Source organism: Psittacula echo, assembly GCF_963264785.1.
Source record: "Psittacula echo genome assembly, chromosome: 4".
In the NCBI taxonomy this organism is placed as follows: Eukaryota; Metazoa; Chordata; class Aves; order Psittaciformes; family Psittacidae; genus Psittacula; species Psittacula echo.
This window is the reverse complement of record NC_137738.1, coordinates 3,389,852-3,407,127: the sequence shown is the minus strand read 5'-3', so window position 1 is coordinate 3,407,127 and position 17,276 is coordinate 3,389,852. Positions and strand designations below refer to the sequence as shown.

General features: G+C 38.6%; 1 protein-coding gene across 1 annotated transcript in view; it reads right to left on the bottom strand.

Moving 5' to 3' along the window:
• Positions 1–2,973: 2,973 nt before the first annotated feature.
• The window catches only part of KCNK2 (potassium two pore domain channel subfamily K member 2), a gene marked incomplete at both ends in the record, with an annotated part of 102,637 nt that continues 88,334 nt past the window's right edge, over positions 2,974–17,276 (bottom strand). The window contains one exon of the mRNA XM_080616685.1: positions 2,974–3,291. Within this exon, the coding sequence (XP_080472811.1) occupies positions 2,974–3,291 (318 nt within the window). The remainder of the gene's footprint in view (positions 3,292–17,276) is intronic.

The following is a 17,276-nucleotide window of genomic DNA, read 5'->3' as shown; positions in this document are numbered from 1 at the left end:
AACAAAAACTTTTATAGAGTTTTATAGAGTTCATCAAGGTTTATAAATTCATGTCACCAATTGTGATATCACTATATGTGAAGAGGGAAAGATTTTCCACTAGCGCAATGGTACTAGTCACAGTTGGATCATGATAATTCCTCTTACTTATACCATCTGGACTGTACCATTTTTTTCTTAGTCTTCATTTATTAAACTTACAAATAAAGGATTTTGTTAATGCTTTGTTCCAAACAGGCAAATCTAGTTTGATAAAGTAGGATTAATTTACATATATTACAAATGTGGAAAACCCCAGTATCTTTTTTTTATATGAATTAACAGGGCTTCTTTTCCCAAAGATCATGGACAAAGTTAAGGTAAATAAGTGAATGGATTTAACAAATGTCTATACTAATATCTCAGGCACTGTCACAGGATTTCAAACCAACATACCCGTTTCAAGCAGGTCCTGAGATGCCCCAAAGCTTCTTCGAAAGAAGAAACTGACAGAAGAACTGCAAGAAACTGTGTTAACACTCACTGTTATAGATTGGTAAAGGGAAACAAACTGGTTAGAATGATCTGAGTATTTAACATAAGTATCCCATCTCTGAGTGTCAAAGACAATAAACATTAAGCATTACCAGTCTGCTTCTGAAAGTCAGATCCAAAAGGCACTGAGACATATTTGGAGCAATGTAAGAAATCAGTCCTCTTACCACCACACAGACACAATTAAAGAAGCCATCATAGAATATTCATTGCTCTGGCATGAAAGGCTTTGCCTTTATAGCTGCTTATTCACATACTTGCACAGAAGCAGCCCCAGGACAACTGGAAGGTCAGAGCTCCCCGCATCTCCCTCAGTGCAAAGAAGGAACAAGTGCCATCAGCTCTGTAGCACGACAGGAGAAACTGCAGCCTGCCAAGCTTTTGAGACAAAACAGCAAGAAACACAACTTCAGGTAGAGCAACCCAAGAGCATTGTTTTTAATATCAAGAAAAAGAATAATTTGTGCTGGGTGAGTCAAGACTTTATTGCTAAACCAGCTTAAATTAAAGCAGGTGGAAACTATTATACTCTGTAACCAATGAAAGCACAAAAATCAGTTTCACAAATCATTTCTTAGCATTCCAGTTGTAGCAAGCAGGAGATTCGGAAAAGCTTATTTTAATGAAAAACTTTATTTTTCATTACAATTCACAGTTTATACACGGCAAAACAAACCCTTGCCATGTGAACATTCAGAACACTGTGCTGGGGAGACAAGGATCTTTGTTATAAGCTGTGTCATGGAATCTCCATTGTTTTAAAAGCGTACTCTTTGTAAATGTTAATTGACTGATATTTACACTTAATGGACTGAATTTACATATTAACTTATATTTTATTAGAAAACAAGCTAAGCATCCAAAAAACATTAACATTCATATCTTGCATGTAATCTAATGGTCAGAGATGCTGTAATATTTGCCACTTGAATCATGCCCAATCAGCAAAGTCCATTCTTTAATTTACACAGAACCTTAATTATTCTTTTAAGGCCTGTTCTATTCATTTTATGTACAGCCAGGTTACAATAGATTAACATAAGAAAAGAACCCGCAAAATTATCCATTCCATCCTGCATTTCTTCTGAATCTCATGTACACCTATAAGCAAAACAGAAGATACAAAATTAAAGTGTTTTCTTAAAACCGATAAAAAAAACCCCATAGTCTGGTTTAGATGTGGTTCTTGTCAGCCTATCCTGTCTTAACAATCAGTATTCAGATTGTGCTATTCATCAGCTCTTTTTCATGCCTGCACTTCTATTCAGAGCCATTTCTATTTGAAATGTAGAAAGTCCCTTTGATACCACGTCAGTCACAGCTCCATCACAGGCAGCCACTGTACAGTGCGACATTCAGGAAAGCACTTCCAGCAGGATTCCTTGGTAAAATATCATATGGCATCTGGTGTGACTTGACTTGAAGTTAAGAATCCTTTTCAAGGAGCAAATATCTGGCAGATAGGTTTATGCCTATTAGAAAAATCACTGTATTTTTCTGCACTGTTTTCTGGATGTGGTTATTAGAATACAGCAATTAAATAGCCTCTCCTCTAAGTAGTAATTTTCATTTATTTGTGTCATCTACCAAGTAATCAGATGACAGATAGATAAGATGCAGGTTTTTTTGGTACATCTGATGCAAAGACAACTGCTGAACACTGCTTGAAAAAGATAAGACCCAAAGAGGGCCTGCAAATTCTACAAGTCAGAGTGAACAAGTATCAGCTGGACCTGAGTAAAATAAAATGCTTCTGGGGGACATGTTTTCAATTTCTGAAACTGCAGTGCCTTTAAATTTAGAGCTAAGATCATCATTTGATGATTGCTGAGTTTTGGCATTCATTCATGCTGGTTGGTATCTTCACAACAGACACCTTTTAAAACACCATCATTTCAAGAAGAATGAAAGCTCAAATGAAACACATTTCTCATGAAAAAACCTAACAAACAAAAACCGTACAGGAACTGTAGAGGTTCTGGTTCTTCAAAAGATAAGGCACTGACAAAAATTTCTTAGGTAAAAGGCTGCATAAGCATTTCTTGCCATTTACAAATGTGTTGTAGTCCAGAAATGGTCCATTCCTAGGCTCAGTAAGGTAGACCCTGAAATTTTAAGGACTGATCCCTCAAAGCTACATTGTTACCATAAACAAATGTGATTCATTCTTGAGGCCGTATGGCACATTAAGAGACGTGATAAACAGTCTGGGCAGATAAAGGCAGAAGATGTTGTTTGTTCCAGCATCTTTCGATAACAGAAGTGCCATTCTTTTTGTCTTTGAAGAGATGTGATGGTAACTCTGGACTGTAGTTTCTGTGAAACTCATGCACACATATAAAATGCTATTAGCATTGATCATTGACAGGGTGGGAAAAAAAAAGGTATATGGCTAGTCTCAGCCAAGAGCTTCTCAAGGGCTGGGATCCAAAGTCATGGCTACTTAATGTTTTCAATTACAGCTATTTCTTCTGCTGCACAGTGCGGTGTCAACCCATTCATGTAAATGTTGTCTGTCTTTGTTAGAGCTGGCAAGATGTCTTTCTCACTGGTGAGGTGGTTGACTGATAGGGTTCTCTTGCAGGGAGTCAGGTCTTGGTTGTGGTTGACGGCGAGTTCTGCAGAGAGCTTCCTCTTGATAGAGGTAGCCCGCTGGAACTTGTCGTAGATCTCCACGCTCAGGCGTCTTCGAGTTTCTTTGAACTCTGCAGTGACGTTGGCTGTCCACTCTGCAGCGTGGGCTCTGAATTCCCCTACCTGTGGTAAAAGTGAGGAAAAAAAGAAAGGAAGCATTACAAGGACTTCAGGCACTGTTTAGTCTCAAGAGCCCAGTGAAAGCGCAATGTGGCTTTAGGCTGCCAAAGAGCTGCTGCTGCCAGCACAGATTCTCATGTCACGAACTCATTCTTTTATTGATAGCAACTGAAAAAGAAATGTCACACTGGTAAGACTTAACAACAATTCAGAACCACAATAAAAGTCTTGTCTGCTAATATTTCTTCTTTTTAATTATAGACGGTCAGCAATAGAAGAAAGCTACAGAGCCCTGACAGCTGCATAGTACCCAGCTGGTCAGGGGATGCTGAAATCCCAGCAGTCTGGGCTGTGTTATGTATGGTTACTAGGGTGCAGGGTTATTTAAGAGCAGTTCTACTGTATCTGGAATGATCCAGACAGACCTGGCAAAGATTTTTCTGAATTTGGACAGAAAAGCTTTTTTAGAGGAAAACATCAGCTGCTTGTATTCCCTGTTTTCTGTGCTTGCTCAAACATGGCACCAATACAGCAACAGTTCCAGTCATGTCAGCAACATGTCTGCTTTTACCACTGACTCCACAGCAACGACCTACTAAACAGCAGCTTGAAGGCAATTGCCTTCAGTTGGACAATTGGAGGGAGCTGTTACCAATTACACCCTGGAGGTAGGTATTTCCCCTGTTATGTGCAGATTTCCAGTCAGATTGACTGCAAGTTACCAGTTTGTGCCATTACTAGAATTTCATATATGTATGCAGATCCTTGCTGCCTACTCAGTTCTCTATATCCTTCCATTGACTGCCTTATAGAAAGGCTGACCTACTTTCACTTTACCATCATCTTTACTCTGTAAGATTTCTTTCCACCATTTCAATATTTTAGTACTAGGAAAGCTGGAGATTCCCATGAGCTCAAACTCTGAGGGTAGGGTTGAGGAGGGGGAGAAAGGCAGCTGCTGGCATGGAATCCCACGTTATCTTTATTTTAACTCACTTACAGCATGAGGTAGACTGGGCAGCTCACCCGTATAATCATCTGAGGTGAACTGTGGCCTTGTAATTCATGGGCTATTTGTATTTTGGTGAGAAACTGGAACAGGCTGCCCAAGGAATTTGTAAATGCTCCATCCCTGGCAGTGTTCAAGGTCAGGTTGGACTGGGACTTGGACAACATGGTTTATGTGAGGTGTCCCTGCCCATGGCAGGGGTTTGAAACTGGATGATCTTAAGGTCCTTTTCAACCCAAACCATTTTACGATTCTATTTTTGCTTATATTTCAACCAAATTCCTGTTACAATATGAAGTTAAGTAACTAAAGGAGGCACCATTTGAGAAGGTTATCTCGTCATAACTGCAAAGCGAAGAGATTGATTCTCTTTAAATCTCTGCTTTGTAGGCAGTTAATAGGTGGAAGTTACAGCACAGGGAAGATAGACTGTTCCAAAGCAAAGCATTTCAGATGAATTAACCCACTTAAACAAATTAGTCTAATTGGCACTGCTCAGTCCAGAATTTCAATCATTAGCAGGCAAGCTTAGACTTGGTGAGCACAGAAATTAATAAAAACCAGCACAAAAAAAGGAAACAGAGAAATATGGGGATAAGCCATCAGAGAAAAGTGACCAATGGGCTTATTTATGCTTTGCAGTGCAGTGAAAAACAGGAATATCGTGATGGTAAAAGATAAGCAGCCTACCCAGAGGTGACAGGGTTTCAGGAAAAATTTCCCCTTTCAGAAGCAAAACAAAACCTCTTTACCCAGGGGTCCTTTTATTATATTTGTCTCAGCTTCAGTGAGTTACACAGATGACTAATATAGAACCATTACGTATATTTTCTAAAACAAGGATATTATCCTTAATACACAGAAGACTTGCCCAGCTGAATGATTATTGGTATTTAAGTTGCACAATTAGGGTCAGACACACTGCACTTCTGATCTGAAAATAATGAAACCTCCAAAGGTTGAAACATTTCAGCTGCTGCAATCTTTTTATTTGTAGTAAACAAGTAATAAAAATATGATAAGCTGTATCAGTGCACACCCCTGGGCAACTTTGTCATTCTCCACAGCTTTACTAAAGGCAGGCTGCTCAGGGTCATAGACTTATAGAATAGTTAGGGTTGGACAGGACCTTAAGATCATTCAGTTCCAACCCCCTGCCATGGGCAGGGACACCTCACACTAAACAATGTCAACCAAGGCTCTGTCCAACCCGACCTTGAACATTGCCAGGGATGGAGCATTTACCACTTCCTTGGGCAACCTGTGCCAGTGCCTCAGTACCCTCACAGTAAAGAACTTCTTCCTTATATCTAACCTGAACTTGCCCTGTCTGAAGCATACTTCTGTCCAAGGGAGCAAAGAGCCAGTATACGTGTTCCTATTTCATCCTACACATTTTTGCCCTTCACCAGCTGTGTAAGCATTTGCTAGACCAGTTAATTTGCTCTGGCACACATCTCTGGCATTGCAGATTTTCACATTCAAGCGATGTTACCAGACTGGCAAGTTTAAAATTGTGTCTTAGCAACTTACTGAAAGCTACAAGCATCTTGAACTGTCTCCCCATATGCTTTTAAAACTTGTTTTTACTTGTAGTTTCAATTCACACTTCCCTCATGTTTTCTCAGGAAAAGAAAAACAGTTGGCCATGCTCCTGATGAAAGCAAGTCTATGTAACCCTTAGGATAAGCGCAGAATTCCCCCTTCAGCTCACCTCACTGCTGGTAATGGATCTGTCTTGTACAGGGCAAGCTGCTCTATTTTAACTCTTGCACGCATAAGTTATTCAGAAGAATTTTAAACCTGCTAGTTGTTAGGATATGTGGTGACTAAATTCCAGTTGTATTTCTTTTGGGAAGCAAGTTTATGCAGCCAGCTAAAGAACATCATTAGATATGCCTTTGGAGAGGGGCTCATGTTTCAGCTAAAGGTAATGTGGAACATGAACATGGTGGACTCAACTGTATTTACCTGTAGACCAGAGCTATGGTGCTAAAAAAGGTAGTGCTATTTCTAAGCAGAACTGAAAATGCATTAGTAGTAAAACACAGGTAATTGGCACAGCATGAGAAACAAGAATTTGAGTGCTGCATGAACTATGCCTGCCCCAGATTACTGCTTTCTGCCCCTAGCTTTTGTGTGAACTGAAATGCACTCAAAAATGTTATCTCTCCAGAATAAGACTCCGAATTCCATAGCACTTACGGGCTCAGGCAAAAAAGGTTATAGGAAAAGAAATATGCAGTTTTTAACAACCAGTAGTCATAAGCAACATGCTCTTATAATTTGCTCTCTCCTTTATCCATAAGGTCATTTCTGTATATGTTCAGGTTCTTTCTGTCCTTAGGATATGACATTTTATCACAATGCATTTCAGCCCTTCTTCATCTGGGAGCTGACAGTCACAAAATGTCTTATTCAAAGTGGTCGAAATGCCAGTTGCCCATGTTACTCAAATAAAGGGGATAATCTTAATGTACCTTCCTATTGTAACCACTGATTACAGTTCTCCAATTCTCCTTCCTCATTACAGCACACAGCTCTGTAGAGTCTCCAGCTGCCATATTTTGGACAATGGGGCATGAGGATGAGGCCTTAGTCGCAGAAATTACTGATAACTAGGTACTTTACATAAGGCTGCATGACAAAGTATTACAAAAGTAATAGGAAAAACACATCACAGTGATAGCACTTGGCTCAGCTACACAATAAGCAACACTAATCCCATGATGATGCTCACACCTAAACTTCTGGGAATAGAAATGCCACCAGCAACAGGGAAGCAGTCCCTAGCCCAGTTCCCAGATTGGCTTCCTCCACATCAAAATCCAGATTAGACTGAAAGTTATTAGACATAGTTCACAAGGAGTATCAACTTTAACCTATTACCATTGTACTTTGAACATCAAGAGCTAGGAATTTTATCAGGTATTTAAGCAGCAATACCCTTACGGAGCTAGGGAAGATAGGTCTCAATGACAAATTCAGGAAACACAGTAATGGTAACACAGTAAAATATTCCACACAGCACAATTCACCACAAAATAAGATACTTCCCTAAAAATGTTGAGTCAATTCCTTGCCCAGCACAGGCAGCCTGGCCTGCAGCTACCACTGCAGATGGGCCTGGATCATATCTGGCAGCTCCAGGAGATGTCTGAAATACCCTGAGTCATCTCTAGTAGCATCTCTAAATGTCTATGTTAAGATGTTTCTGTCTCCCCGTAGTGGAAATGTCACAGTTACTCTATTAGGACATAATGAAGAAGAGCCTCTGAACAACTTAGAAGCATATCTACTTATTTCTATTAAAGTAACTTTTGATTTTTTTGGGGGGGAGGGTTGTCTGTTTCTAACTATACATCAAAAAAAGCACTGCATGAACTTACGGAATGACCAAACAGTTCCCAGGTGGTGCACACATGTTATCACCAGCATCATTTAAAGACAGACATACTGAATTTGACAGAATTAGGAAAAAACATAAGCAACCCATCTAAATTAATAATGACCTAAAACCAGCTCTCAACCAATGTCACAGATGAGACAAAAACTCTATTCATTTTCATCAACACCATGTTTTAACTTTCTCATTCTCTAGCTGAGCTCCATGCTTCAATAGAGGCCAACAGCATAACCCAGAATATAAGTATGTCCAAAAGGATGTTACTGTTAACAAACAAACAAAAAAACACCAGCCAAAAAACACATTTGAAGATACTGAATCACCTGCTCCATTGGTCAGTACATTTACTCTAATTCCTTATCCTTGTCAGGAGTTTGAGGATCTTTCTGGAGACTCCACACGAATATCCAAGTAATTATACAAATCAAACTGCTCACCATGCAGGAATACCACTCATCCTATTAAGTGCTGTCTGGACAGCACAAGCCATGTAGCCACAACCTTTACAGGAGTAATCTATGCTTTGAATTAAGCCACATCTGTGTTCAAACAGAAAAAATCCAAAAGCCTAATGAAGGTTGTCCTTAGATAGACCAAAATGAATATACACTTGTATAACTTCACCTTAGTTTCACTCTCTTCTTTCAGAAGATTCCTGAAAAACCCCAATATTACAGTAGAACCGGTTAATCTACTTACAGAGTGGGAAGAGACATATCTTGCTTGGATGGAACTCAAATACATGACATGAATGTTATGGTAAACTTGGGAGGAGCAAACCCTAAGTACCAAATCAGGAGAAAAAAAGGTAGCATTATATACACTATGCAAGAAAATTAAAACATTTCTAGTTAATGTCTACCCTTCTTTCATAACTGTGCTTGCTGTTGTTTCCTTTTGGCATACAGGGCTCATGCATTTTATGATGGCCAAATCAGTGCAAGCCAAAAAGAAAAGAGCATGTGGATGAGCTGGAAATATCCATCTGACCGCATTTTAGGAAGAAAAAAGTGACCTTCCTTACAGATATTCTTAATGTTCTATGTGTTCCTCAGCATATAATTTCTAGCATTTATCTCTAATGCATTCTCTGAAGTTTCGTGGCTTCATTTTTCCACTCCAACGTACTTTTTCTGATACTTAAAAATAATACATCCAATTAACCTCTCTATGATATACTACTCAGAGAGAAAACTAGAAAGAACATGAACATGTCACATTACCCAGGCAGCAGAGTAGAGTACATAACATTATGTCTCAGCTTTCAAGAAACTCATCCAGCATTCAGGGAGGAATTGTTCTCCAAGTCCCACTTAAAAATTGCAATAAGAAATGCAGGTACAGAGAGGCTTGATGGGTTTAACAATGCAGCTCTGAGTGGGTTGATTCCCTGCGTGGGTAGGTTTTTCTATCTGCCATTTCCTGCAGCTCCAGGTAAGCATACACCACCTCGTCCCACCTGAGCTACTGCTGGCTACAAATTTATGTTCACTACATCAGTTATCCACAGGATAGAGAAGACAGGAATGCAGAAGAGAAAAGTGTCACAGATGTTTTTACTGAACCCTGGGCATTCCCTGTACATTAAGGAAATTTCATTTATAACCCAACTAAATAAATTGCTATGCCAGTTATCTGGTTTTAAGTATTTGGGGCTGTTCAGTCTGGAGAAGAGAAGTTATGTGGAGACCTCAGGGCAGCTTCCAATATCTGAAGGGGGCCTACAAGGATGCTGGATAGAGACTTCATCAGGGACTGTAGCAATAGGACAAGGGGTGATGTTCTTTTCTGTAAGGGTGTTGAGGCACAGGTTGCCCAGAAAAGTGGTAAACGCCTCATCCCTGGTGGTGTTCAAGGCCAGGTTGGACAAAGTCTTGGGCAACATGATCTAGTGCAAGGTACCTCTCCCCATGGCAGGGGATTGGAACTGGATGATCTTAAGGTTCTTTCCAACCCAAACCATTCTATAATTCTATGATTTTTGTAATTATAGCATTATTAGTAAGTATCCAAAACACACAGTGCTGTAATCTGCGGACAGAAGACTGTGATCTGTGTCTTTAAAGGTAAAGGAAAATAGTAACAACAAGCAACCTAGAAACACCCCATGCACTAATGGGATACCTCTGCTGAGCTTTCCCAGGTGTTTAACCACTGCTTTTTATTCCTTCATCTATCAAGATCTCAGAACTGTAGCAGAGAACTCATCTACACCAGGTCTTTAAGCTACCAGATTTAATTTCAAAGCGAATGGCACAAATGAAGCAGTAAGGAACTTCTTATTTTTTGTTCCCCTGACATCCCTCTTTTTCAAGCAAATATTAGAAGGGAAAAGATTCTATTTTGTTAAGTTGTAACATTTCAATTACATAGACAGTTGTGTTTCTGTAGCCATGGTGGTCAGAAATGTTTTCGGAACAATGCTCCCCCACTGGAAATTGGATTATTCAGTCCTGTAATAAGTAATGTTTGTGGATTCATTCTGGTGAGCAACAGTCATTTGGTTTCACCCACATAACTTCCATAAGCACACCTGATGTCTGGGATGAAACAAACCATATTCTCCAATGGCAATGCAGAGAGTCCATGAATTGTGATTATTTTTTTTGTGGAGTAACATCTATTGTGGCAGATGTGAGAATATGTTTTGTGGAGATGTGACGGATGGCAGATGTAGAAATGGCCCTTTTGCTTTATCATGGTCTGATTCAAAAAAATAAACCCAGGAAGCCTATAAAATAAAAACAATAATAATAAAAGAAATCTTACCTTGTCTACTAACCCAGAACCAGATATACTAACAGTCACCACATTCATTTTATCATACCTCACAAATATGAACACTTCTATGCTAGGTACCTCCTCTGAACTATTACTGAATATGACGCTTCGGACTCCTCTTTGCATAAAGCTGCTTGTCTGTGTCTCAATACTGTACACAAGTTATTAGCCTAATTATCTCAGTCCCTAATATTCTGCCTTATTAATAACTTCCAAAGGCAAGAGAAAGATGATGGCAAATTTCCTATCAAAATCAGCTGTTCTATTTAGTTGTTTCTTCTACCTCAGAGGGCCATGCAACCCCTCTTTCAACTAGATGAGTGTGAATGACATCCACCTGTACTGACCACAAGAAACTATTTAAGTTCCCTGAAAGCTGAGCCTAAGGTGATTCAGGAGAACAGGCTGTATTCTCTGTCTGCACTATCCAGCCAATGACTTTGCTGCAGCCAGAAATAGCAAACATTAAGAATTGTACTAGAAGCATAATGAAACCCAAGCCACAGGCACTTGAAAGACTGTCTCAACTTTCTCCCACAGGAAAGAGACAATGACTATTTCATCAAGTCATTGGACTTCTTGAGCTTATAAAGATATATTAAAGAAAACAACTTGGTACTGAGTAAAGAATGGCTATTGTAGCTACATGGTCAAGTCCCAGTAAAAACTGTTTATTTCTTAATTCTCTAATGCAATAACAGTTCCCTCACTGTCAACACAACTTGTTAAAGACATAAGGGTATTCTGCCGAGCTGCCCACAAGACAGCTATTAATTAAATGCATACACACTCAGTGCATACTGACACATATTGGGCATCTTTTCCTAACAGTAAGCAAGCACTGAGAATAGCTTAAAAATAAAGTTTTCAGGAAGATTAGCATGTTAATCCCAAAGATTAACAGATTCCAGTTTCAGTACCACTCTGTCAATAGAGTTAGATTAGATATCTTTGTCACAGTAACCTAAAGGGTTGATTACATCTTGTCTCCAAAAATCAAGATTTCCTGATATAAACCATGATAATGTACCCTCAGGGAATCCTCATGGATAATCAGCTCCAAGAAATGCTACTGCTATAACTGAGCTCTCTTTAATCAATTTATCTTGCTATGAAGTATAAGTCACTTGCTCCAGTTTTATTTTTGCAAATTCAATAGCTCTCACCATCACTACCTGGTTGCAATCAGCCTTCAGTAGATGCATTTCCATCTCCCCTGAATCATCCAGTTGCACAGTGAGGCAAGGGGGAGCCTGGTGGGAAAGCAGGGCCAGGGATAGGGGCTGGCAGGTGAGGTATTGACAGTGCCCCTTTGCTCAGCCAGCACAGTGTGGATGCTGCTCAGGGAAGTGCATTTAGGCAGCACAGCTCTATTGTAATCAGCACCACATCAGCATCAATTTAGGAGCTGGCACTCAATATTTAATAACAAACCAGCCACATCTAAAGGGCTTCAATATGCCTAGCTAAGGCACATTATCTAAATATAAGCCATATAAATATAAACCACCCCAAAATGATAACAGTGCAGATGTTACCTGTGTGTGCATATTGAATCTGAAGTTGAGCAGCCACCACATGTCTAAAGTACACAAAGCTATGAGGAAAGACATCTCAAAACAAAAAAAGTGTCAAAAGCCATCAGCAGATCAGTTTCCCTGGGACTCACAGAACATGTTCTTTCATATTCATTATTGCACGTAGTATTACAGTGTATTTGTAAGAGAGTGATCAGTACAGAAACTCAGTATTACAGACTTGCTAGGGGAAGACTGAGAATACCACCAGGATGACTTATGCTCTCGAGAAGGGAAGGGATCAAACTGACTTCAAAACCAGGTCAGCCATTTCCACCTTCTCCTTACACCAATACCACTCTTAATACATCTTAGGCTCAGAGACATTATGGAGGGATTTCTCCCATCTTTTATTTCTTGGATTTGTTTGGGGATTTGGGTTTTTTTGTAGGGGTGAGTTGGTTCTTTTTGTTTGTTTTGTTTTTTCACTAGTCAAATTTGACTAGTTAGACCTATGGCTGTGTTTACTTTTTGAATGTGGCTATTCTTTCTCAAATACACTTTTCTGTACTTCTTGGATGCACTAAACAAAACCCCTTAATGCTATGTGAATTTCTCTTCAGATAGCTCTTGTGCCATTTTTGGAGCTCTTTGCATTCTTTCCGAAGTTTAGATCACAGATCTAGGGTCTGTTTTCTGGTAATGTACTTTCAATGACTTCTGTAGCATTCCTACAGAAATGCAGTTATCCCTTGCTTGCATATCCTAGAATTGTGCCACCCCTATCAACTGTTGCCTTGCAAAAGGAATTTACATGCAGTTGCTTTCACGTCATGACTGTCTCCCACAAATATTTTCATGTTTTCTAGGAACAGGCATCCATAAAGTCAGCCTGACCTACCCATTGAACTTGTGGATAGACAATTCTTAGAACCACAACAGTTGGTTTTGATTTATTGTAAGAAAAGGAAAAGCCCAAACAACTGTTTTCTTCAAAAGAAGCCAATCCATCTCACTTAAAACAATGCATAATGGATCAGCAGTTGTCCCACACCTTTGTAATAAGCTTCTGATCACCAAGATGAAGAGTTCATAGTCATAGAATCATAGAACAGTTAGGGTTGGAAAGGACCTTAAGATCATCCAGTTCCAACCCCCTGCCATGGGCAGGGACACCCCACACTAAACCATGGCACCCAAGGCTCTGTCCAACCTGGCCTTGAACAGTTATTTTTAACCAACTTCATTTCTAAATGAAAAGACTTTGTTTCTTAAGAGAGCAAAAGCCAGGTTAAGAGCTCACCACCACTGGAAGAGCTTATCCTTCCTCCTCCTTGGTCACACCCCCTGCTTGCCAGTTCAGCTCACTAAAACCTTGCAAAACTCTCTCACTTGAGTCCACTCTTTTTTTCTTTTCATGCATACAGCCTACATTTAGGGTCCCTCCTTGGGGGATTAGAGATGTATTCAAGTTCTTTTTAGGTTGGGACCTTATGTTGAGTGATTACCTTTAGCCTGAATCTAGTAAAATGAAAAGACAACAAATATGTGAGGGTGAGATAATCTTCATGGCATCGTCATGACAAGCATAGTTCTATTTTGACAGACATAAGTGACACCTCTGTCGCTGATGCCAAGAAGATTAAACTAAACGATGATTCAGATGAGTCAAATTTGTTTGTAAAAATTTAAAAGAATTGTTTAGAAACAAATTCAATTTATTTATAAAAATTATATTTTATAAACAAATGAAAATTGTTTATAAAATATAAAAGATAACAATTGCCTCTTGAATTTCTTTAAGAAGTGAATGTGCTTTTTCTCATTAAATTTTAGGTTTGGTTTTTCAAGCTGGATTCATATTGTTCATTTCAAAAGACAGACACCCAGCATGAAAAATCACTTGTCCAAACTCAGCCAATGTCTACCATAAGCCAACCTGGATTCTTGGTACACAGCAAAAATAACAGGCTCTTCCTGGACGCAATTCATATGGTAGATGCCTTAAAAATTCAGATGATTCATGCTAGAAACACTCGTTTCCTTCCACTGACTATAAAGGGAATGTAGATGGGTAGGTCAGATGTTGATATCTATACTGGAGATGAATCCCATCTCCATTGACTTGAATGGGGTCTGGACTAGAGCTTAAGGAGACTATTGTGAGGCCAAGGGACAGAAGCATTTAATTTTCAAAACAAATTTGAAGTTTACAGCCCACATGACTAGGATTCTTGGTTGGACAGGTATTTGTGCTCGAAACACTGAAATACTGAAATACAGAAGCTGCTGCATGCTGAAGCAAAACATGAGAAGGAAAAAAATCCTGCTGAAATGTTACCTTTCAAAAAGACTAAAATCAAAAGACTTCAAAAGTGCTCTGACTAATCAGAGTCTAGAGAATAATGAAGAGGAGAGAGTTTAAGGCAAGCTAGTAGAGCTGAAATTGAACTTCAGAAGCAGATCACCTACTTAAGATTACAGCACACAGCATGTTCCAGTGACTTTCTGACACTTCATCTATCCTACTGTATGAACTGCTTTCAGCAGCAGACATAGCCTTCTAAAACTCCCACTTCTGACTCTACTTGTCTTTCACTTTCCTCCCCATTTAAGGCATCAAAACTCTCAGAAGACAAAAGCCACCTGAGCAACTGGCAGTCAGTCATTCCAGTTATCTGGATTTTTAATATCCAAATACAGCATTATTGTGGATCAGTACATATCTGATCAGATTGTTTTCTTTTTGTTCCACTTGCATGGGGCAAACTTTACTGGTAATATCCTGAAAACAATAGATGCTTTATTTTGTTGAAACGGTGAAATGCATTATTCCTAGAGTCTTACGTAAACTGCTTTTAAGAACAGTGCAACAACATTAAGAAAAAATGTAAACAGGACTATAGATACAATGTGATATTGATTATCAGCATGCCCACTTTCTGGAATATGGAAGTATCCTTTCACAATATACATCCTAAATATGCTATGAGATACCATTTTTTACTTCAGACTATAGTAAAAGGCAAAAAGAAGATTTTTGCAGCTGCCTATCGAAAGAGATACTGATACACAGTTTTTGTTATTATAGAGAAGTAAAGAGAGGGGCTTTTCAACACTTGTAACCCCCCGTCTTCATCCTGCACTCTGGTACAATTCACTAGATTTGGCTGATACCAGCCCTCAAGTCTTGGACCACTGAAGCCAACACAACCAGTGGGTATTAAATGATCTGTTCCCTCCTGTACCTAAACCATGGTAGGCTATTAGTTTGTTTCTTCATGAAAGGTATGATACAAATCCTGCAGAAAATCTTTACTTGCAGGTGCTGATATCCACAATGAGCAAGGCTCATGAAGGAAGGCTTTCAGTGCCTTCTATTTCCTAGGACATTTATTACATCATTTTAGTTTTCAGAGTCCTATAGATTTCATCACAGCCTCTGTGTCTCTGTAGATTTCAATATATGATACTGTTTCTGATTTCATTTTTAGATGTAATGAGCTATTTCCCCAAGGGCTGACAGAATGTTTCCTTAAGACAGTTAAAAAACCATTTAGAACTTTGATTTTTCCATTGCACTCATTTCTACTCTTTGAACTTAGGTTTCTCTGCTATAATCTTTATCCATAGAAGCTGGAACAGATCATAAATTTACTTGTAAATGAAAAAGCAGACAATATAAGAATTTCAGAGTCTCATCTGGCTTCTGCTGGCATAGAAGAGACCTAATGACTACATTTCCACTAAGCTCGCCCAGCTTCTTCACTCAATTTTTCCAAGGCAGATAGTAAAGATGAGCTAGAAGCAGCAGTCAGTTTGTATCATAAAATACTACCTGTAAAGTGAACATTTGTACAGCACTTTCATTCATACACAGCCAATCTCATAACAAAATGCAATATATTTACAGAACTTTTATTTTTTCCCAACAAAGCACCATTAGGATAGAATACAGAAATAATTGTTCATATTTTCTAACTAGAACACAACTTGTGCTATGCCATAATTCAGTTCTCAAACTGGTCTCCTTAATTTTCAGAAATACAGCATTTTTAAACTGCTAAAACATTTTCTTTCTGGTATGGATTCTTAGACATGCCTGAACAATGGGTTAAGAATAGGGGGTGATTTCTGACCATCAGTAATATGATTATTTGGACAAATGGTACAGATTACGTCTGTCTAACCTAACACACAAGATGTGTATACAGCAAAATCACGAATACCTGCATCAGCCAAGACAATTTGGATATATCTGAAGAATGATGTTTTCCTTTCTGTAGACAAAACGAATATGCTTGTTTAGGCTACAAAGGTGAGAAAGAATAGAAAGATGAAACAGGGAACACATTCCTGGTCCCTGAGAAAATAGAGATTGGCATAGCACTGTGTTGCATAACCCAGCTAATGACATTTTATTTTATAAAACAGGAATGTATTCAATGTGTTACAGAAATCCATGCATTTGTTCAATTAATGTTTTTCTAAATATTTTCCGGTTAGTCTACATTGAAATAGCTTCACTATAAAATAAAAGCAAGACATAAATTTCAAACATTCTTAATATATTATCATCGTTATAATAACATGGATAATGAAACACTAAACAAGAATGAATCTTCAGTGTGCTATGTGCAATTGTATAGTCAAGACTGTAAGATCTCTGGGTAAGATGTTGCATGGATAAGAGTATGAAAAAAAGTGAGATTAAAGACCAGATTAGTTCTAGGAAGAAGTGTGAAGAGCTAAACCTTGTCACCAGTGTCTGAGGAAATGCAGCAGAGCCAAGCCTGAACAAGGTATTTTTGCATATTAGAAGGAAATACTATGTTGCTAAAACCAAAATTCATTTATTTCTCAAACTTTCAGTAAAACCTGAACTGTGCCAGCTGCAATCAAAGAAAATTTTATTTATCCTTTAGCATTTTCGGAACTGGGATATTTTCTTAAATGACAAAATTTAAAGTAAGGTATCATAGCATTGGTGGAATGATAAATACACATTTACAAGTAAAAATATATTTGAACTACAAGCAATGCACCTGACTACAAATAACTAGACATGCCACTGAAGATACGGAAAAATACAGCCAGGCACATTTAAATAACTCATTCCAATGCCTTTCATGATATATAACACTCATTCCCTAATCACTATAAAATAATGAAATGTATATAAATATTAAGTGATTTAGCATTTCTCCTTTACACACCTGCATGCCATATAGAAACAAAAAAAAATTACTTTCGGCTCAGAAATTAAGGGCTACAT